General features: G+C 41.9%; 1 protein-coding gene across 4 annotated transcripts in view; it reads right to left on the reverse strand.

The window, feature by feature from the left end:
• SNX4 (sorting nexin 4) overlaps positions 1–23,082 on the reverse strand; it is a 171,478-nt gene that overhangs the window by 127,430 nt on the left and 20,966 nt on the right. For 3 of the 4 annotated variants that reach the window (XM_029605279.1, XM_029605281.1, XM_029605280.1), the window contains exon 2: positions 19,621–19,742. In XM_029605279.1, coding sequence (XP_029461139.1) covers positions 19,621–19,742 — 122 coding nt within the window. Of the gene's footprint in view, positions 1–19,620; positions 19,743–22,502; positions 22,523–23,082 lie in introns of those variants that run through there. The other variant, XM_029605282.1, reaches the window with a different exon arrangement.

Raw genomic sequence — 23,082 nt, forward strand, 5'->3', positions numbered from 1 at the left:
TATTTAGACATATCAATTATATACAGTACGTTATAACTGACCAACCGCTAAAAGTACAGAGAAGTAACATTCAAAAGTAAAATACAGTAGTAATGTGAAAAGATGAATCATGTAGGGGGAAAAAAAAAAAGATAAGAACATGCCATACTGGGTCAGACCAAGGGTCCATCAAGCCCAGCATCCTGTTTCCAACAGTGGCCAATCCAGGCCATAAGAACCTGGCAAGTACCCAAAAACTAAGTCTATTCCATGTTACCGTTGCTAGTAATAGCAGTGGCTATTTTCTAAGTCAACTTAATTAATAGCAGGTAATGGACTTCTCCTCCAAGAACTTATCCAATCCTTTTTTAAACACAGCTATACTAACTGCACTGACCACATCCTCTGGCAACAAATTCCAGAGTTTAATTGTGCGTTGAGTAAAAAAAGAACTTTCTCCAATTAGTTTTAAATGTACCACATGCTAACTTCATGGAGTGCCCCCTAGTCTATTATCCGAAAGAGTAAATAACTGATTCACATCTACCCGTTCTAGACCTCTCATGATTTTAAACACCTCTATCATATCCCTCTTCAGCCGTCTCTTCTCCAAGCTGAAAAGTCCTAACCTCTTTAGTCTTTCCTCATAGGGGAGCTGTTCCATTCCCCTCCGTGAATGCCTCTGTGGCAGTAGCCACAGAGGCATTCACGGAGCGGGATGCCAGTGGCCAGTGGTAGGTGTCCACCTTCATGGAGCGGAAGGATGTAGGGCTGTCATCTCCCAATTAAATAAAAAACAAAAACAAAAAACAAAACAGGGATGGGATCCATCAGGTCTAGAGGACACATATAAAGAGCAGGTAGTAAAATACTGCACGGAGCGGCAGTAGCCACAGAGGCATTCACGGAGCGGGATGCCAGTGGCCAGTGGTAGGTGTCCATATAAAGAGCAGGTAGTAAAATACTGCACAGAGCGGCAGTAGCCACAGAGGCATTCACGGAGCGGGATGCCAGTGGCCAGTGGTAGGTGTCCACCTTCACGGAGCGGAAGGATGGAGGGCTGTCATCTCCCAATTAAATAAATAATAAAAAAACCCAGGGATGGGATCCATCAGTTCTAGAGGACGCATATAAAGAGCAGGTAGTAAAACACTGCATGGAGCGGCAGTAGCCACAGAGGCATTAACGGAGCGGGATGCCAGTGGCCGGTGGTAGGTGTCCACCTTCACAGAGTAGAAGGATGAAGGGCATCCATCTCCCAATTAAAAAAAGAAAAGAAAAAAAAACAGGGATGGGTTCATGGGCTTATAGGTATTACCAATTATTAGGCTTTTCAATATTTGATGATAGTTAATGTGACTTTCAAGGCATTCTTCACTTTCGGTGCATGTCCGGCATGACTCCTTGCTTCAATGACAGGGGAAAAGAAAAACTGATACTTCACACATTTCCAGCATTGCCCTCTGCTTCATGGCAGAGAGCTATGCTGCCGCTTACCCAACTAATCAAACTTAATATTTCACTTGGAAGCAGCTCCAGCACTGCTCTCTACATTAATGGTGGGGGTGAAAAGGGAATTAGAACATAAGGTTACTAAGAGCCAAGAGAAACAGTTAAGTATGAGAACAAATGTGTGAAGCTTGCTGGGCAGACTGGATGGACCGGTTGGTCTTCTTCTGCCGTCATTTCTATGTTTCTATGTTTCTATGTTTATCATTTTGGTAGCCCTTCTCTGTACTTTCTCGATCACAATTATATCTTTTTTTGAGATGCGGCGACCAGAATTATACACAGTATTCAAGGTGCGGTCTCACCATGGAGCGATACAGAGGCATTATGACATTTTCTGTTTTAGTTACCATTCCCTTTCTAATAATTCCCAACATTGTTTGCTTTTTTGACTGCCGCAGCACACTGAACTGACGATTTCAACGTGTTATCCACTATGACGCCTAGATCTCTTTCTTGGGTTGTAGCACCTAATATGGAACCTAACATTGTGTAAATATAGCATGGGTTATTTTTCCCTATATGCATCACTTTGCACTTATCCACATTAAATTTCATCTGCCATTTTGATGCCCAATTTTCCAGTCTCACAAGGTCTTCCTGCAATTTATTACAATCTGCTTGTGATTTAACTACTCTGAACAATTTTGTATCATCTGCAAATTTGATTATCTCACTCGTCGTATTTCTTTCCAGATCATTTAAAAATATATTGAAAAGTAAGGCTCCCAAATACAGATCCCTGAGGCACTCCACTGCCCACTCCCTTCCACTGAGAAAATTGTCCATTTAATCCTACTCTCTGTTTCCTGTCCTTTAGCCAATTTGCAATCCACGAAAGGATATTGCCACCTATCCCATGACTTTTTACTTTTCCTAGAAGCCTCTCATGAGGAACTTTGTCAAACACCTTCTGAAAATCCAAGTATACTATATCTACCGGTTCACCTTTATCCACATGTTTATTAACTCCTTCAAAAAAGTGAAGCAGATTTGTGAAGCAAGACTTGCCTTGGGTAAAGCCATGCTGACTTTGTTCCATTAAACCATGTCTTTCTGTATGTTCTGTGATTTTGATGTTTAGAACACTTTCCATTATTTTTCCTGGCAGTGAAGTCAGGCTAACCGGTCTGTAGTTTCCCGGATCACCCCTGGAGCCCTTTTTAAATATTGGGGTTACATTTGCTATCCTCCAGTCTTCAGGTACAATGGATGATTTTAATGATAAGTTACAAATTTTTACTAAATAGGTCTGAAATTTCATTTTTTAGTTCCTTCAGAATTCTGGGGTGTATACCATCCGGTCCAGGTGATTTACTACTCTTCAGCTTGTCAATCAGGTCTACCACATCTTCTAGGTTCACCGTGATTTGATGACAATAGGTGATTAAATTTCACCCAATAAGCATGCCGAATTTATTAATATTTATCCAATTCATCTTTAAGCTGTTGTGTCAGCTATGTGATGATGACAATAGTCCAGCTGAGCAGCAGAATTCCAAAAGATGGCTGCCATTTGTCTAGCAGCATGAACTACATGGCTAATCAACTTTCATGTATAAAGTGGGATAACCGACTCATCCCAAATTCCAAGAATTAGAAGTTAGTGTGAAAGTTGTAGCAGTTACTAAAGCGATCCCTGAGGGAGTATTACTCAGGGGGGGGGGGGAGGGTGGAGCTATGTTTGCTGGGGTTCTGGTAGTTTAGTATACTGTACTTTGGAATTTAGATGGACAGATGTGGGATAGGATTATGTGGGTTTATTTGGAATGGCTGTTTATTTTTAGTTTTGTATTACAAGGCTGACCTTTCCCTCAGTAACAGTGGGGGGATGGGGCTATTCTATGCATTAGGGACTATTTTTGTAAAATTTGTGGACTCTTGTTGCTTTGGGGAGGTTAGCTCAACCTATGGGGGAGGCCCTGTAGGCCCTCACTGACATCTGATGGAAATAGGCAGGGAAGAGATGGAACAGGAGCTTCACCTATACGAACTCTTTTCCCCTTGGGTTGAGCTCTTGGTTTCCAGGGGCCAGCGGGTCTTAGGCGAGGGTCTATGGAAATGGCGTAAGCTCAGGGCCAAGACCCTAGTCAGAGGCAGGTGGCAAGCTAAAAGGGTCAATGTCCAGGCAGGGATCAGTGGCAAGCAGCAAACAAGAATGGTCAAAGTTCAGGCTGGGGTCAGATCTAGAAGTCAGTCCGAGGGCAGACTTAGGAGACAAAGAGAAGAACTGACATAGCAGGGCAGGCAGGAAGGCAAAGACTGGATAAGACAAGGCAGGACAAGCTGGGAAGATGAGGTGGGCTGGGTTGGAGAGATGAGGCAGGCTGGGCTGGAGAGACAAGGCAGACACAGGATCAGGAGCACAGGAGTCAGGAAACAGCAACTCAGACTACACACAGGATGCAAGCAACCCATTGCTGAGGCCAAGAGGGGCAGCAGGAAAGCCCATAAATAATATTCTGGAATTGACAGCATCATGGGGGCATAAGAACATAAGAAAGTTGCCATGCTGGGTCAGACCAAGGGTCCATCAAGCCCAGCATCCTGTTTCCAACAGAGGCCAAACCAGGCCACAAGAACCTGGCAATTACCCAAACACTAAGAAAATCCCATGCTTCTTTCACTTCAATCAAGATGTTATGTGTGGGATCCTCCTTCAATTCTTGATAGAAAGTCTTGATTGATAATTGTCTGTACACTTCCTGTAGATATGAGGACTTGCCCAGTGATCGCAACAACTTACTTCGCTTTGACAGTTTTCACCCGGTCAGCTTTAAAACTAATTTGCCTGTAGGACAATTCCTTAGTCTAAGGAGACTTTTCACGGATCATACAGAATATAAGGATCAAGCAAAATGCATGGCAGAGCATACCCGGTCCATTGCATTAAAGCAGCATACCCGGTCCATTGCATTAAAGCAGCATACCGCAGAACTCTGTACGCGAACAGAGATTACCTTTTTTTTAAAAACTCTCCAGACGAAGAATTGAACCCACAGACTTTGGTGCTTAATCACACCTTGGCATCAGCCCCTATCAGTAGAGCTATTAGAAAACATTGGGAGATTCTCCAACAAATTCATCCCTTGTTTAAACAACAGATTAGAATCACATACTCCAGAGATCGGAACATCAAAGGCCATGTAGTCCATGCAAGTTGCTATAACCCCCCCAAGATAGTGGAGACCACCAAACCTTGTGCCAAATGTATGTGCTGTCCATTAAAGTCAACGCAAACTACCATCACTACAGCATTGGGTCAAACGATCACCCTGCTAGAATTTACTTGCCATACCACATTTGTGGTTTATGCCATATTCTGTCCGTGCCCACTTGTTTACACGGGCATGACTAAACGTCAAATACATATTCGGCTGACTGAACACAAATGTTGCCTAAATACTGGCAGACTTTAAGAACCCTTGGTAGCACACTTTAAAGATCAAAACCATAATTTCGAGGACATACAGTGGACGGTATTAGAATTAGTACATCTACACTGGAGAGGGGGTGATAGAGTTAAACGGCTGAGACAATGTGAACAAAAATGGATTTTTCAATTGCAGTCAGTCGCACCGCATGGACTTAATAAAGAAATTGAATGGATTCATTTCATGTGATTTCTAAAGTCAATCATGATATGTCAGTCATCAGGTGAAACACATGATTTCTAGATAAATCAGAATTGTTTTTGTCTTCAATTCACCTAGCATGCTGAAAGCAAGGAAATGGTGGCAGGTCTGGTAAGCGGGATTATCCAGTGTCATGTTTTTTAGCAGGTTAGGATGTGCATTTTGTTGTTACATGTGGTTATGAAGTACAGGCGAGTAATACAGTTTCATTCACAGAAGAAATGAAATGGACCTCAACTGAATAATATAAATATTGAAGTCTTCCATAACACGAGCATTCAAAGAATTCACACAGCAGTGCTCAACAAGTTGTGTTGAGAAGTCCCCGAGGCAGCGGCTCAGCAAAACGTGTTCACATCGGACTTGGACTCTAGTCTCTGGAATTTATCGGCTCAACTAAAAGGGAAGTACAGTTCTTTGACATTTTATGAAAAAGTTTTCAAAACAATAAGAAAAATTTGAAAAAAAATTCAATCGTAAAAAAAAAATGGTGATTGGACCGGTGATTAAACGTAACGGTAGCAATACAAGTTCACGCTTCTTATCCATGGGTGGTATGAAGGTCCTTAAATTCATCTCAAAAAAATTGTTATATAAAGCACATGTGATACTAACAACAATATAAGATAAAAGTTTTTTTGACACAACATGATTGTTATAAGTTACCTTTGGTCGTTGGTCATTGGACAAACTAATGCGTTTATATTTTGGGTAATTGAAATCTCCCATTATTATTGCACTGCCAAATTGGTTAGCTTCTCTGATTTTTCTTAGCATTTCATCATCTGTCTAACCATTTTGTCCAGGTGGATGGTAGTATACTCCTATCACTATGCTCTTACCCAACACATATGGGATTTCTACCCATATAGATTCTACTGAGCATTTAGTTTCTTGTATGTTCTTTATCCTGTTGGACTCTATACCCTCCTGGACATAAAGTGCCACACCCCCACCAAGTTGAGCCTCCCTATCATTGCGATATAGCACTGTCCCATTGGTTATCCTCCTTCCACCAAGTCTCTGTGATGCCAATTATGTCAATCTCATCATTTGCTGCTATACATTAACTCTCCCATCTTATTTCTTAGACTTCTGGCATTGGTATACAGACATTTCAAAGTGTGTTTTTTTGTTTGTATTAACAACCTGTTTTTCAGTTGTTAGGGATAATTTGGAAATCATTAGCTTTGGTGATTTTTTACATATAGGCACATGGACTAAATTTGCTTTTATTGGAACCTCTCTGTTGGGATGCCCTAACTCTCCTGTTTCATTAGTATCCTTCAAGGATACATTTCTCCGAACCATGCACTGCTGAGTGACTGTCTGCTTTTCCCCTTGTTCTAGTTTAAAAGCCTAACTTCAGTGCCAGGAAAAATAGTGGAAACTATTCTCAAGATCAAAATCGTAGAGCACATAGAAAGAAATGATTTAATGGAACACAGTCAACAAGGATTTACCCAAGGGAAGTCTTGCCTAACAAATCTACTTCATTTTTTTGAAGGGGTTAATAAACATGTGGATAAAGGTGAACCGGTAGATATAGTGTATTTGGATTTTCAGAAAGCGTTTGACAAAGTCCCTCATGAGAGGCTTCTACGAAAACTAAAGTCATGGGATAGGAGGCAATGTCCTTTCGTGGATTACAAACTGGTTAAAAGACAGGAAACAGAGAGTAAGATTAAATGGTCAATTTCTCGGTGGAAAAGTGTAAACAGTGGAGTGCCTCAGGGATCTGTGCTTGGACCAACGCTTTTCAATATATATATAAATGATCTGGAAAGGAATACGACGAGTGAGGTTATCAAATTTGCGGATGATACAAAATTATTCAGAGTAGTTAAATCACAAGCAGATTGTGATACATTACAGGAGGACCTTGCAAGAATGTTAGGAATTATTAGGAAGGGAATGGTTAATAAAACATAAAATGTCATAATGCCTCTATAATCACTCCATGGTGAGACCACACCTTGAATACTATGTACAATTCTGGTCGCCGCATCTCAAAAAAGATATAGATGCGATGGAGAAGGTACAGAGAAGGGCAACCAAAATGATAAAGGAGATGGAACAGCTCCCCTATGAGGAAAGGCTGAAGAGGTTAGGGCTGTTCAGCTTGGAGAAGAGACGGCTGAGGGGGGGATATGATAGAGGTCTTTAAGATCATGAGAGGTCTTGAACGAGTAGATGTGACTCGGTTATTTACACTTTCAAATAATAGAAGGACTAGGGGGCATTCCATGAAGTTAGCAAGTAGCACATTTAAGACTAATCGGAGAAAATTCTTTTTCCCTCAACGCACAATAAAGCTCTGGAATTTGTTGCCAGAGGATGTGGTTAGTGCAGTTAGTGTAGCTGGGTTCAAAAAAGATTTGGATAAGTTCTTGGAGGAGAAGTCCATTAATGGCTACTAATCAAGTTTACTTAGGGAATAGCCACTGCTATTATTTGCATCAGTATCATGGGATTTTCTTAGCGTTTGGATAATTGCCAGGTTCTTGTGGCCTGGTTTGGCCTCTGTTGGAAACAGGATGCTGGGCTTGATGGACCCTTGGTCTGACCCAGCATGGTAATTTCTTATGTTCTTATGCTCTGTCTCCTTTTTGAAAGTTAGTGCCAGCAGCTTGGTTCCACTCTGGTTAAGGTGGAGCCCATCCTTTCGGGAAAAGTCTCCCCCTTCCCCAAACGTTTCCCCAGGCACCACAGCCTGTTCTCACTGCAGGCCCTTTAAACCTAGCAATGCCGGCTGCACGCGTGCCTAAGGATGAGCACAGACAGCAGTATTGAGGCAGTGTCTTGCCGTGTGGGTGGAGATCGGTGGCATCCACCACAGGAGGGAAGACCAGATATCCAGCAGTGTTGGGATGAGTGGAGCGAGTGCTGTGGCTTGTGGGAGCATCCCGCAAGCCACCTAACTTAACAGTAGCCCCAAGCCCCTTTCTCAAAGTCTGGGGCTTAGGTTTCAAAGGAAATTAACTGTAGAATTCTTTTCCAGCAAAGGTAAAATAAGATTAGCTGCTGGCTCCCAAGAATTCTCTTCTGGTCTGTAATGTTTCCATGCAATGAAATATTCCAGTGTCTTTCCTCGTCTGAGAGAATCTAAACGTCCTGTACCTCACAGTGTGTGTTTCTTCTTCCGAAGAAACGTCTGTGGGTTTGAGAGGCCATCAAGATGGCCAGAAGAGAACCAATGGCCTCAAATGGACACATGGAATATGATGGGTATCCTCAAAGTGGCAGGATGTTTGAGTTGATAAATTACTGGTCCAATATGACACAAGACCAGAAAAGATCTTATAAATCAAAGTGCCAGGCTGAATGAAGGGACACAGAAGTGCAGGTGCTACATACTTTACCTTGCTAAGTCTCCCACTTGGAATTGCAGGGTCAATCTGCATTTGATATCAGCGTGTTTCTTGGCTTGAACAGTGGCCTTGGAGATTAAATGGTTAGTTTGTATCCATAAGTCCTGGAGTTTGTGGGCTGAAAGTCAGACTGCCGGGCAAGCCAGAGAGAGAAAGTGACAGAGGAACTCATGGATGCTTGCCATAAACAAACAATCTGAAACAGGGAAGAGCTGGTGGCACTACTAATGTGGTTGTATGAGAACTCAGCTCAGGGTAGCAGGATGGCCCTGATTGACAGACGCGGAAGGTTTAGAGGATCTGGTTGATACTCTCCATCTGACCTTGACCTTGAGGATGGTAAGCCATGGTAAAGTTCAGAGTAAAGCCAAATTTTTGACAAAAGCCCTTCCAATATTGGGTTGTGAATTGGATGCTTCTGTCAAGACAGGATATGAGAGGATAATCCATGCATTCTGAAGACATCTGAATCAAGAGGCATGCTAATTCGGAAGCAGAAGGCAAGCCAGGAAGAGGTACAAAATGTGCCATCTTGGAGAATCTATTCACCATGATGCATGTTGTGGAGGAGCTGTGTGAGAGGGAGGACCACAATAAAATCTGTGACCAGATGGGTCCAGGGTTTCTTGGGGGCTGGCAATGCCTTTAACCCCCAGGGTTGGACACAAGTAGGTTTATGCTGTGCACAAACAGGGCAGGACTACGTAGCTTTTTACATCCGTCTTCACTTGGGGCCACCAATAGTGGCATAGGGAGCTGAAGGCGAGCCAGGCGAGAATCATAAGCCAATTTTAACACTTTGTCTCACAGACTTGGGTACTACCATGTTCCCAGGCGGAACCAGTGCAGCGGTAGCTACTATGACTCTCGCAGAGTCAATGATGCGTTGAGGCATCTGTTACATCTTCTGTTTGAAAGCAGCAGAAGAGGACATCTGCTCTCTGATATCTGGCTGCTGGTCAGTAGCTGAGCTCAAAACCAAACCAATTAAAGAAGAGGGTTCAGCAAGTCTGTCTGGGGTTGAACTGTTGCACGTACTCTAAGTTCTTGTGGTGAGTGTAGATTGTGATCCAAGCTTGGCTCCCTCTAAGAGGTGTCACCACTCTTCCAATGTCAATTTCACTGTGAGGAGTTCGCAGTCCCCAATCATGAAATTCTTCTCTTCCAGAGCAAGCTTTTTAAAGAAGAAGCAACATGGCAGGAGATTCCCTTGATCACTGTGTTGACCGAAGACAGCCCCTACCCCAAGGGTAGAGGCATCTACCTTTAGAATGAAGGGGCGAGCCCGGTCAGGATGTTGAAGACAAGGTCCTTGACAGAAAGCTTGCTTGAAAGCCTGGAAGGTTCATTGGGTATCAGTGCCCCTTCTAGTCAAGGCGGTGAGTGTCGCTGCAAGGATAGAGTATCCAGGAATAAACTGGCAATAATAATTGTGGAATCCTAAGAAACAGTAATGCCCAAAGACCAACTGGCTGGGGCCCGTCTAAGATGGCCTTCTGTGTAGCAGGATCCATATGGAAGCCAGTTCAAGAAATTATATACCCCAGAAAGCGAAGCTGTTCTTGCTCAAAGAGGCATTTCTCGAGTTTCGCATACAGATGATGGCCTCGTAGGAGTTGTAAAACCTGTTTAACATGCTCCTGATGGAGTCCCAAGACTGGGAGTAGATGAGTATGTCATCAAGATATACAACCACATGGGAGTACCGGAGATCCAGAAAAATCTCATTTACCATATTCTGAAATAAGGCTGGGGCACTGCAAAGCCCAAATGGCATGAAGAAGATTTGTAATTTCTATTGCGTGTATTGAATACGGTTTTCCATTTGTCACCCTCTCTGATGTGAATGAGATTATGTGCTCTTTGTAAAACCAACTTGAGAAAAGACCTTACAAGTGGTAAAAAAGTTCTGAGATCAGGAGTAACTGGTATCGATTTTTCTTTGTGATAGCGTTAAGACCCCTGCAATCAATAAAGGGCCGGAAGTTACCATTTTTTTTCCAACAAAGAAAAAGCCTGCTCCAGTGGGGGAAGAAGATGGGCGAATAAAGCCCCTTGCCAGATTCTCCTTAATGTACAGACTCATAGCCTCAGTTTCTGGGACCGATAATGGGTAGACCCTTCCCCCAGGAGCATTTTGTCTGGGAGGGGGGTTGATGCCGCAATCATAGGAGAAATGCAGGGGTAGCATCTCTGCCCATTATTTGGAGAATACATTGGCAAAGTTCGAATATTGTGGCGGTAGTCCAGGTATAGCAGCTACTAGTGTTAGTCTAGGTGGAGATGAAGCCGAATTGAGACAGGTGGTGAAGTAGGTGGGACCCCTACCGTGCCAGTTCCAGTCAATATCTTGCTGATGCTGACGTAGCCAAGGTAACACCAGGATAATCGGTTTCACGGCCGAGGGAGTACACGGAGCAAGATATCTCCTGATGTAGGCAGCCAGCACAAAGAGAGAGTGAAATGGTTACTTCAGTGAGTTGGCCTGGGAGGGGCTCCCCATAGATAGAGGAAATAATTATTGGATGGTGCAGCTGGATGGCTGGAATCTGGTACTGGTGGATCAGAGCTTGGTCAATTATGTTCCCGCCTGCTCCAGAATTTAGAAATGCTTCCGTGTGGAACTGTGTTCAGTGGAGTTAGCAACGGGAACAAGCAATTGGAGGGTAGAGTGTCCAAACCTAGGGTTGCCTCCCCAGTCAACCCTAGGCATGGGAGTTTCCCCACTTCTCTGGGCATTGGGATGCCATGTGCCCACAGCTGGCACAACATAACATAGGCCCAACTGCTTTCATAGAAGCTTCTCCTCCAGAGAAAAATTTGACCCTGCCCAGCTGCATGGGTTCACCTGGAGTCTAAGATTCAGGAGAAGAAGTGGGGACAAGAGGGTTCTGAATACGTGGCACCAATGCTACCGGTTGCTGAGTGCCCTTACTCTCCAGAGCCCTTTCTTGAAAGTGGCAATCAATACAGCCAGCCAAGGAGATCAAGGCATCCAATGAAGGAGGAACGTCTCGCCCAGCTAGTTCGTCCTTGATTCTGTTGGAGAGGCCTTGCCAAAAAATGGTAGTGAGACCCATCTCCCCCCCCCCCCCCGCCCCCAGTGCAGTTCAGAGGCAAGTGGGTGGAACTTGATGGCATACTCCTCAAGAAATTGGGAACCCTGCCAAATCTGGAGCAAATCCTCTGATGAGGAGAAAGCTCTCCCAGATTCTTCAAATACAGGTCTGAACTGCTGGAGGAAATCAGGAAAGCTCTGGAGTAGAGGATCGATATGCTCTCGTAAAGGAGACACCCAGGCCAATGCAGTGCCACACAGCAATGACAAGATTATAGGTTACCTTAGACCAGACGGTAGGAAACAGAGTGGACTGAGGCTCGAAATGCACATGGCACTGGTTGATGAAACAGCAGAATTTCTTGGGATCACCCAGGTATTGAGGTGGTGCTGGGACTTGAGAGACTGGTCTTGGGCGAAGACGCAGAGCTATTGGGAGAAGAGCCACAGGAGCCTAGCTGGGGCAAGAGTCAAGGGTCCATGCAGTGGGCGAGCTTCTCTAGGACTGAAGACACCTGGTTCAGAATCCACTTTGTTCCTGGCCATGTTGAGCCAGGCCTGGTATAGACTGGCCTCAGCAATCTGTAAGATTCGTGGACCCTTGCTGCTGTGGGGAGGCTGGCTCAGCCCTCAGGGTAGGCCCCGTAAGCCCTCACCAACAGCTGGCAGAGCTACACAGGGAAGTGACAGAACAGGAGCTTCATCTATACCAACCCCTGACACAGTAGGGCAGGCAGGGAGGCAAGGGATGGATAAGCAAGGTTGGATAGGCTGGGAAGACAAGGCAGGCTGTGCTGGGCTGGAGAGATGAGGCAGACACGAACACAGGAATCAGAAAGCAGTAACTCACACTACACACAGGATGCAGGTGACCTGATACTGAGGGAAAGAGGACGCAGCAGGAAAGCCTTTGAAAAGGGCTCTAGACAAACCATGGCGTCAGCATAAGGGCACTGTGTTCTGTTCCCACCACAGGTCCTTTAAATATGGTGATGCCAGCGCATGCACACCTAATGATGCACACAGATAGCAGTGGCTGAGGTGGCATTGTGCCATGCAAGTGGACGGCAGAGGCATCTGCCGAAGTAGGGAGGTCCAGAAGACTGTCAATGTTGGGGGTGAGTGCAATGGCTTAAAGGAATGTCCTACAAGTTGCCAAACATAATTATATATTTATTATTATTATTATTTTTTTTATCTATGATGTAAACCTCTCAGTTCGTATTTGTGAAGCAAGGTGGTATGAAAGTGTAAATGATGATGTAATTTAATCTCAGATTCAATTAACAGCCAAAAAACCCTACATAAATCTGCATTCCCACATGTGTAGATGAGAGCTAATGCAACCACATCTTTTCCGACAAAGATGGAAAGAAGAGGGAATCTATAGGCAAGATGAAGTTCATATATAAAGTTCCCTCTTTCAACAGACAGAAATCTTACGAACATCTGGCCAAATACAATGCCAGTCTTCAGAATTAAGACCAATCTGAAATTCTCCATTCCGTTTATGTATGAGTTTGCTAAAGACTCAGTATGTAGATCTTCAGAAAGGATGTTTTGCTACAAGTAAGAGATTAGTTTAGTTTGAAGAGATAATTTATCCAATATCAGTTTAATAGGTGTCTGTCCTTTGTCATTTAAAAACAAAATACCATGAAACAAAGATGAACAGAGTAATGAGAAACATCCATTAAACATTTTTATGTATAACCATATAAAAGGTCCACGAGAGGATGACAACCAAGAATTTAGATCTAATCTCAGAGTTTTTATTATGTCTCCTTCTCTCTATCATCCCCATCAGCATCATATATTACTGTTTTAGTCTTCACAACATGAAAAATAAAACTAATATGAGGTACAAGCAGTCCCAAATGGGAGAAGCCTTTGGACTTGGGAACTGCAGAAAAACAAGATCAGGGTTAATAATCAAATCCTTACACGCACACTTTTCTAAATCAGGCAAATACAGAAATACAAAAGAAGGAAAATCAACTGATCTCAGCAGTGAAAACAGCCAAAATAGATGGCAAATAAATTGCTGTTTAAAGACAGTAAAACATGTCTCTAAAATTAAATATAGAATCATGGGGATATGAAAAACTACCATTATCTGAATACAGTATGGGGAACATGAAGAAAACGCTTGCAGCAGGTATTAATAAATGCTGACGATAAGAACCATAAAACTTTAGGAGAAAGGAGGTCAAAAGCAGAGTGCAGTACTAATAAACGCTGCTCAATCACCAGCAATGGAAGGCGAAATTATGATGAATAAAGCTAGGACTTTTCAGATGTTTCTGCACTGCTTATGTCACTTACTCCTAGACTCATCAAAATACTATAAATATAGCAGAAGTAGCGCCTGTGATATAAAAAAATGGGTGTAGTTAGACTAATTTCCTGTCTACCGCATCACATAGGTAATTTCTGCAAAGTGCGATATGGTAGCGCAGCGCACATCATTTTACACAGCACATGTTGATTTATGCGCGTTGCGCGCTAATTTATGTATATACCAGATGCTTCTTTGGGGAAAGAGAACTTTAATAGGAAAAATAGGACTCTATATATCTAGCACTGTAGATAGAAATTCTTCAGTGATTTAAAATTTGCAATAAATTCCTCTGACTGTGTATATAACACCACCACCCCAAACACACCCTGAGTTGAATGTGCCCATCTACAGTGCAAAAGCAAGACCTAGACCTCCTATTAAAAGTTCTCTCTCTCTCCCCCCCCCCCCCAAGAGGATTCTGGTATATACATTAATTAAAAGTTACCCCTTTCATCGATTCAAATGATAGAAATTCTTCAGTGATTTCAAATTTGCAGTTAATTCCTCTGACTGTGTATGTAACACCACCACCCCAAACCCACCCTGAGTTGAATATGACCCGGATAAAGAGTTAAAAACTTTTTATCAATCAACATGGAGAGGAGAACTGGGGAAATCTGTTAAGGAATCGCTTGGCCTCCTTCACAAAGTCAGATGGCAGGTTTGCAAACACCGGTGATCTTCAAGCAAGTGGAGTACAGCAGAGCAGAGCATACGAAAGTCTGTACTGCTTCAACGCACATTTCATTTCAGTAAAGCACTGCTTCTGCTTCTAAAGGGAAGAAATGCTGGAAAAAAAATTATAATAAAATACAGTCCCTCTGCGACATGCTGCATCCATGATCTGGGTCTTGTCAGGGAAATCATGGATCCATACAGTAACAGCCCCCAGTCTGCCATCAGGTCGTGGGGGAAGATGTCAGGGCCCTGTGAGCCCGATAGCTTCACTTGTAGTCAAATAATAGCAGCCCAATCCTTGTTGCCCGATGCCAGATCTTTGCTGGAATCCTGGTCCTCAGAAGCATTTTTTTCTTCAGATCTTTGTAGATTTTACTGCATCTGAACACTAAGGAGATAGATCTTGTGCCCAGTTCTTTGATTTAGAATGTAAAAAAATAAAAATAAAAAACCCAACCCCAATAGAAATATCTGGTTTTAAGGATATTAATTTAAGGATCACAGCAGCTTCATAACAATATGTACTTGCTGAGTAGAGCAACATTATCTTCCTCCCCCCAAAATGGTACTCGCTTAATTATTAAATAAAATCATTTCTGAACAGCTCAAGCCCCCCCCAAATTTACATAGTACAAGAGTAAGATTATTTTCTCTGTAGTGTTTTCATTATGAAATTTTTTAAAAGTTTCAACATGATATCAGGAACTTCAGACAATTCTTTTAAAAAACATTACATTAATTCCATTTGTGTCCCAATAATCAGACCGATATTGTAAAGTGCGCTCAGCAGAGTGCACTGTTTTACCCACAGTTGGGCACACATTTGACACGCGCCCACTATACCTTATACAGTAAAGGGTTTAGCACGTCAAAAAATGCACGTCCCCCCCCCCCAAACTAATAGCGCTCATCACATGCAAATGCACGTCGAGAAGGCTATTAGTTATTCACCTAGGATACTGAAAAAAAAAATGTGCGGTCAATCCGCACATTTTACATTCAGAAATTAATGCCTGCCCAAGGGCAGGCATTAATTTCTGAGCAGCTCAAAAACGCGTACAGAAAAGAGAAAACGCTGCTTTTCTGTACACCCTGCAACTTAATATCCTAGCGATATTACGTCAGAGAAACCAAAAATGTTAAAAATAAATTTTTTTTTTACAAAATTTAAAAAAGAATGTATCGGCCAGTCAGGTTAGGAAAACATATGCTCAATTTTACCGGCATCCATTTTATTTATTTATTTAAGGGTTTTTATTATATACCGCGGCACGTTAGAAAACATCACCTTGGTTTACAATGAACATTAAATTAGCAACAAGCTTTACAATCCAAACAATTATAGAATGGTACATAGCTGATAAAATTAAAACTATAAAATAATTAATATCAAATAATCCATAGGAGGCACATTTGACCGGAAGATCAAAATAACAATACAAATATGTACAATTTGGGAATATAAAACAGGAAATGTAGGTTACTTGTGAGTTAGGGATTAATTGACCAATTAGGGGATCAGAATAGTCTTTACAATATAATGAGAAATGCAAGTAAATCGGTCAAAGGATGTGCTTAGCGTTATTGAATAGAAGCTGAATGGTATGGATAGATAATATTGTATAAATGGCATGTTATATAGTATTATCTGAAGGGAAGAGTTCATAAATTGTAGGCTTGTTTAAACAGCCAGGTTTTCAGGTTCTGTTTAAATTTCTTGTGGCAGGGTTCCTGGCGCAGATCTGTGGGCATTTTGTTCCAAATGTTGATTCCAGCTATCGTGAATGATCGTTCTCTCGTTGAAACATATTTTATATGTTTGAGCGTAGGAATAGAGAGTTTAGCCTGGTGCATTTTTCTTATTGGTCTGTCTGATGTATGAAATGTAAAAAGATCAGAAAACCAACGCATATCTTGGTTATATAATGACTTGTGTATAAGGGTAAGAACTTTGAATAATATCCTAGATGCAATCGGAAGCCAGTGTAGGAATTGTAGAGCTGGAGTAATGTGTTCGTGGCGGTGCGTGTTAGTAAGCAAGCGTGCAGCTGCATTTTGTAGCATCTGTAGTGGTTGAAGTGAGTTATTTGGGAGACCTAGTAAAATGGAGTTGCAACAGTCCAATTTAGATAATATAGTAGCTTGTAGTACAGTCCGGAAGTCATGTGGGTGTAGGAGGGGTTTTATCCTTTTCAATGTATGAAGTTTATTAGAAACCATTTTTGATGGTGGAAGTAATAAATTTTTTTAATGTGAAATGTTTGTCAATTATAACACCAAGGTTGCGGACTTGTTGTACAGTGTGGTGGTCAGATATAGATTGTTGATTGGGGCTAGAGTGGGTGTTTTGTGGCGAAATGATGAGAAGCTCTGTTTTGTTGGTATTTATTGCCAATGAGTTTTCAGTTAGTAGATTCTCAATTTCCGCTCAATTTCCAGGTTTGAGTGCGGTATTCCGAACAAGGTTTTGGGTAGGGAGTCATTTATAGGTATTAGGATCTGCACATCATCTGCATATATGAAGTGCTAACCCAAGGGTCTCAGCGAGTTTGGAAAACCAACGAGCGTAAAATTGAGCGTCTATTTTCTGAACCCACCGACAGCCACCTCTTCTGGGCCAAGGAGGCGCTAGACAGTTTCCTTCTATTCTTCTGGGAATTTAACTCATTAGGATCCAGCCTCCATGATACATTTGGAATTACCTGAGGTTTGTTCCCCTCTCTCACTTCCTCCTTCCTTCTCATTCAGCTATCACAGTGACAGTACTCAGCCAAGTGACATACACTGGGCCTAACTTTTCTAAATATTCCCTGCTTATATTGGTCGGTCACACCGTCTGTGGCTACCAGGTGGTGCCCAGAACAGTGAATGGTGCACTGTGCAAAGACAATATACTCTTTCTACAAAGCAGTCTCACGCACAAACAAGAACACCTGAGCAACACCGGGCACTTTTCACCAGTTAACAAATATAATCACACTTTTAAATGATCAACCACGTTTTGTGTTGTCCAGAGGTCTTTTTCTGGTTAAAAATAAGGCACATTGAAATTGAAATAATTTGCATTTGTGCTATAATGTATGTGTATTGAAATACATTGTCTTAGCTTCTCATTCAGTTTACCACTCCTGGAATATGCAATTCCTCAAGACAACAGTGAAAAACTCTTTCACACTCAGCGCATAGTTAAAGCTCTGGAATTCATTGCCAGAGGATGTGGTTACAGCAGTTAGTGTAACTATATTTAAAAAAAGTTTGGATAAGTTCCTAGAGGATAAGTCCATAAACTGCTATGACGGTAATTAATAAGCAATAGCAGCTTGTGATCTATCTAATGTTTGGGTACTTGTGATTTGGATTGGCCTCTGTTGGAAACAGGACACTGGGCTTGATGGACTCTTGGGTCTGACCCAGTATGGCATTTCTTAGGTTCTTATGTTGCCTTACTTTGGAAAAGGTTACAGCTCATAATTCAGTTCCTCAGGACCAGTATTTAAAGGGTTTTTTTGCTTGTGATAAATTTGCAATAAAGTCACAAAACAGCTCTTGGAAAATACTGATCATCTCTGAATTCATTCCAGTTGCAGCTAAGAAACAAGCAAGCAATGTACTATTCTATGTTTATCAGTGGCTAAAATTTTGAAAGGATGACAGCAACAAGCCTATCTGCCATTATCTTGGAATATCAGTATCCAACTGACTTTTACAAGCTTACATCCGTTGGACAGCATTATAGACTAGGTAATTCTGAGATGATTACACCAGTCTCCAATCAATATAGTGATTTCATCACTGGAAATGGGTATAGCCTGTGAAAATTTATAATAATGGAGATAGGTAAAATTTGTGATTTATATCCCCTACATAAGGGGTAACACTGAAGAGATTTCTGATTTCTCTCTCTTGCTTTGCTTTTGCGAATTCCAACTCTCATATTTGCTGTAACTGCAAGTTCCGAACAATAAAATATACACTAATTATTATACCAAGAACATTTCTTAGTGATACCTAAAGAAGAGAAGAGACCTTGCAGACAGAAATCATTGCTAACCACCAGTCCATAGGAGGCTCTAAACAGTGTACAATAGTTCATATAAACACAGGCAGTTCCAAAAATTGGACTTCACCTCACTACAACCATCATAATTTGGCTCTAATGAGAACCATGATTGACAATTTCTGCAGAGAGGCCAAAGACTGAACAGGTATGGACAATTACTCTCTCACCTTTAGACATAGTCCCTCCAGAAAAGGGTTGATACACATTAGAAAACAGTGTGGGGAAGATTGCACTGCTGCTGCCTGTGCAATGGAGGACTTGGGTTTTCAGTGTTATTAATCTACCACCTTTCTTGAACACTAAATTTCACCAAAAATACAAATATTTTATAGAATTATAATGTTTTTCTAGTGAAATTTAGTGCTCAAAAGGTGCTAGACTTAATTCATTACTAGTCATTCTATAAGTGACAAAATTAAAGATTCCCATCTCATATGTGCGCAGTTTCATACAAAAAAACCCCCCCAAACAATACAATATTAACAACTCACTAAAAGTAACTGAGCAAGTCAGTATGAGAAAAAAAAAGCCACACCCCTCCTACCTGAGAATGAATCTCCAAGGGAGAGAAAGGGACTGCAAAGTTGGCCAGGAGATGTTAACGGGCACACTGGACAGGCCATATGATTTTTGTACGCCATCATGTTCTCTGTTTCTATACCCTATTTTCACTTAGGACTAACAGATTATACAAGAACATAAGAACTGCCATACTGGATCGGACCAAGCCCAGTATCCTGTTTCTAACAGTGTCCAAGCCAGGTCACAAGTATTTTAAAGGATCTCAAAAAAGTTATTTTACCCAGTAAACTGAACAGACAAGATCTGTGCTATACAGCCTATAAGATTTACAACAGATTAAAGTATATGACTGAGTAAAGAGCTACTTCTGTGCAATCACTATCAGCTGCACTGGAGAACGAGTTTTCAGAGAGACAGCTCTACAATCATTCTGCTACCAAATCTTCCAGTTCTATTCCAGCACTTACCTTGTCTCTATGAGATAAGCAGTATATGTTTCTTGCATGTTCATGGCAGTCCTCCCATTCCGTTTTTCTGCTTCTGAAACACCAATCTCAATTTTCTTCAGTAAACAATTCTCCTCCATCATCTTGGCAAAAACAGAAGGAAAATTGTACAAGTAAGTTCCAGTCAACATGTAAGAAAGCACTTAGCAACGATAATGCTCTCCCCTTCCAGGATTGTATGTGAGTGAGTTGCAGTGCCAACTGCTTAGCCTGTTTCACCATTACATATGTTTTTCCAAAGGCAGCACCGGGTCCCTCGCTCCCAGCATAGATAAATAAGGTATTGGCAGGGATGGGGAGGGTTGGGTTGTAGGCACCATGAATCTTCATTTGGGGGGGGGGGGGGGGGAAGAGATGGGGAGGCAGCCAAACAGGTATTTAACGATCAGGACTGGGTTCTCAAGATTTAAAAGGTTTAGGGAGAGGAGCGTGGGGATAGGATACTACAGCCTGGCAAGTCTTTAGCAGCAGCTTTTGGGGGGGGGGGGGGGGATGGGGGGATTGACACCCTCTAAGTTTAACCTTTATTTTATAGGGTGATGACAGCAATACTTAGTGGATATCTTTTAAAGATATCTGGTTAAGTAGCATGTTATGTGGCCACACAAAGCCGAATAACAAAATCTTAATCGGCCATATTCAAACATAACCTGTTAGGTTTTTCTTATCCATGGTGTTAAGTGGAGTGCCACAGGGATCGGTGTTGGGACCGGTTCTGTTCAACATCTTTGTGAGCGACATTGCGGAAGGGATAGAAGGTAAAGTTTGTCTATTTGTGGATGATACTAAGATCTGCAACAGAGTGGAAATGCCGGAAGGAGTACAGAGAATGAGACAGGATTTAAGGAAGCTGGAAGAGTGGTCGAAGATATGGCAGCTGGGAAGTGCAGAATCGTGCATCTGGGTGTGGTAATCTAAAAGAACTGTATGTGTTGGGGGGGTGAAAGGCTGATGTGCATGGAGCAGCAGAGAGATCTTGGGGTGATAGTGTCTAACGACCTGAAGTCGGCAACACAGTGTGACACGGTGATAGCCAAAGCCAGAAGAATTCTGGGCTGTATAGAGAGGAATATCTAGTAAGAAAAGGGAAGTGATAATCCCCTTGTACAGGTCCTTTGGTGAGGCCTCACCCGGAGTATTGTGGAGACTATCTCAAAGGAGACAGAGACAGGATGGAGGCGGTCCAGAGAAGGGCAACCCAAACGGTGGGTGTTCTCTATCGAATGACTTATGAGGAACCTGAATATGTATACCCTGGAGGAGAGGAGGTGCAGGGGAGATACAATACAGACCTTCAGATATTTGAAAGGTTTTAATGATCCATGGTTTTCAAACCTTTTCCATTGGAAACAATTTAGTAGAACCAGGGGGTCACAATTTGAAACTCCAGGGAGGAAGATTTAGAACCAATGTCAGGAAATATTTCTTCACTGAGAGGGTGGTGGGTGCCTGGAATGCCCTTCCAGAGGAAGTGGTGAAGACTAAAACTGAGAAGGATTTCAAAGGGGCATGGGATAAACACTGTGGATCCCTAAAGGCTAGAGGATGGGAATGAATAAAAAAGCTTGGTGGTAACCTGCACGGAGCGGCAATTACTACCTTGGGAAGCTTGCTGGGCAGACTAGATGGACCATTTTGGTCTGTTTCTGCCATCAATACTATGTTACTATATGTAGCCAGATAACTTTATATTGGTCATATTCTTCAGGACGTTTATCCCACTGAATATATGGGACAAGTTATCAGACTAACTTTAGCTGGGTTACTTGTCTACTAACCAGCTTACTGAATATGGACCCCATTATCTTCAGCAAAAAAGCTATTTAGTCACTATGTTCTGCCTTCGCAGTATGTTTCTTTATTATACTGCCACCTGCAACAACTTATGATATTGCTTAGCTTAAAGTCTCTGCATGTGTAGAGCTCCTTTTCCTGACTGGTTATTGTTTAAAAGTTGCTGAACTTCTGAATGGATCTGTTCTTGTTTGCTCTCTCTCTCTTGTCTATGTTCTCTTGCTTCTTCCTATTGGTCTTTTGCCCTTAGGAATTCCTGGGAGACTTTTCTTCCCATACAAATCTCTGTTGAGAACAGGCTCCTAGCAAACTAAAAGCTCTCCTAAATCCTCTACAGGCTCCTAGAAGCATCACTTTTTTTTTTTTTACTTCTCGTTATCTATTTCCCATCTACTACTAGTCCCTGCTATATACTAATAGTTACAGCTTCCTCCCTACAGCTACAGTTGTCTGCCTATGACTCAGCTTTCAGAGATTTTCATCAGTTGTACCAGGTCTGCTATCTGTGCAGCTATCTTCAATTCCATGCCATTTGCAATGACTGTTAAAGTGTTTATCATTCAATAAGTGTTTTGGTATTAAGAACAGAGTTCTCTCTGATATCTGGAAGCTGGGAAAGGATAGAGGTTTAACTTACTGTATAGGCTTTCAAGCTAACAGAGTGAAAACTGAGGGCAGAACACACTACACAGGAAACAGAGGTGGCTATTTTTATCAAGTAAAAAGGTTTAATTATTCTTGAAAATTATTCAGACAGTAAACCAATATGACAGGGTGTATAACAAAAATGGTGCAGCTTGGGAGAGGTGGATATATTGGAGAGGGAGATCAGGAAGACAATTGGTATTTGAACCCAAGTCAAAAACAGTAGTTCTGACCCTGGCTAATCTTGCTTTCTTAACCATAAGAAGTTACTGCTTTATTTGGTAACAAGTGAAAAAAATAAAACCCTACAGAAAATCTTGTAGGTCATACACAGCCACTGATGGGACCCAGACAAAGGAATATGGAAACCTTTGAAGGTAGGATATGATGAAATTTAATTTTACCCGTCCATTTCCTTTCTTTAAGTCCTGACAGACCAGTCCAGACAGATGGGATTAACTTTCACCAGCAGGTGGAGACAGAACTCCTTCCCATTTCTTGACATCATCCTTCCTATATATTATGAGATAGCAGAATCTGACATTAGTAGCTTCTTGTTCTAGATACTATATTGACACTACTTTGCATTGTACCATTGTACTACTTTGCATTGTAGACAGAAGAAAAAGAAGGAAAGTGAAGTGAAAAAGAAATTAGTTAAAGTAACTGACCAGATTGTGAACAAGCTCTACTGTTCTTCCTTCTTTGGTGTCCTGCTTAGTCAACCTCTGTGCTTAATAGTGGGGTAGACTCACAACCCTTCTCTATTGTTTTTAAACTAGATGCCAGGAGGGAGAATGAAAATTATCTTAGGGTGAGTGGGTGAACTGTCCTAATCACAACTTTTTCCTGGTCCCTCTCTCCCTCTTCCTTTCTGAGAAGGGTTCTGGACTGGTCTGTCAGGGCTTAAGGAAAGGAAATTAATGGGCAAGAATAAATGTCACCTTCCTTTTTTGTGCTGCAGACCAGTCCAGACAGATGGGA

The sequence above is a fragment of the Rhinatrema bivittatum genome, chromosome 6 (assembly GCF_901001135.1).
Source record: "Rhinatrema bivittatum chromosome 6, aRhiBiv1.1, whole genome shotgun sequence".
In the NCBI taxonomy this organism is placed as follows: domain Eukaryota; kingdom Metazoa; phylum Chordata; class Amphibia; order Gymnophiona; family Rhinatrematidae; genus Rhinatrema; species Rhinatrema bivittatum.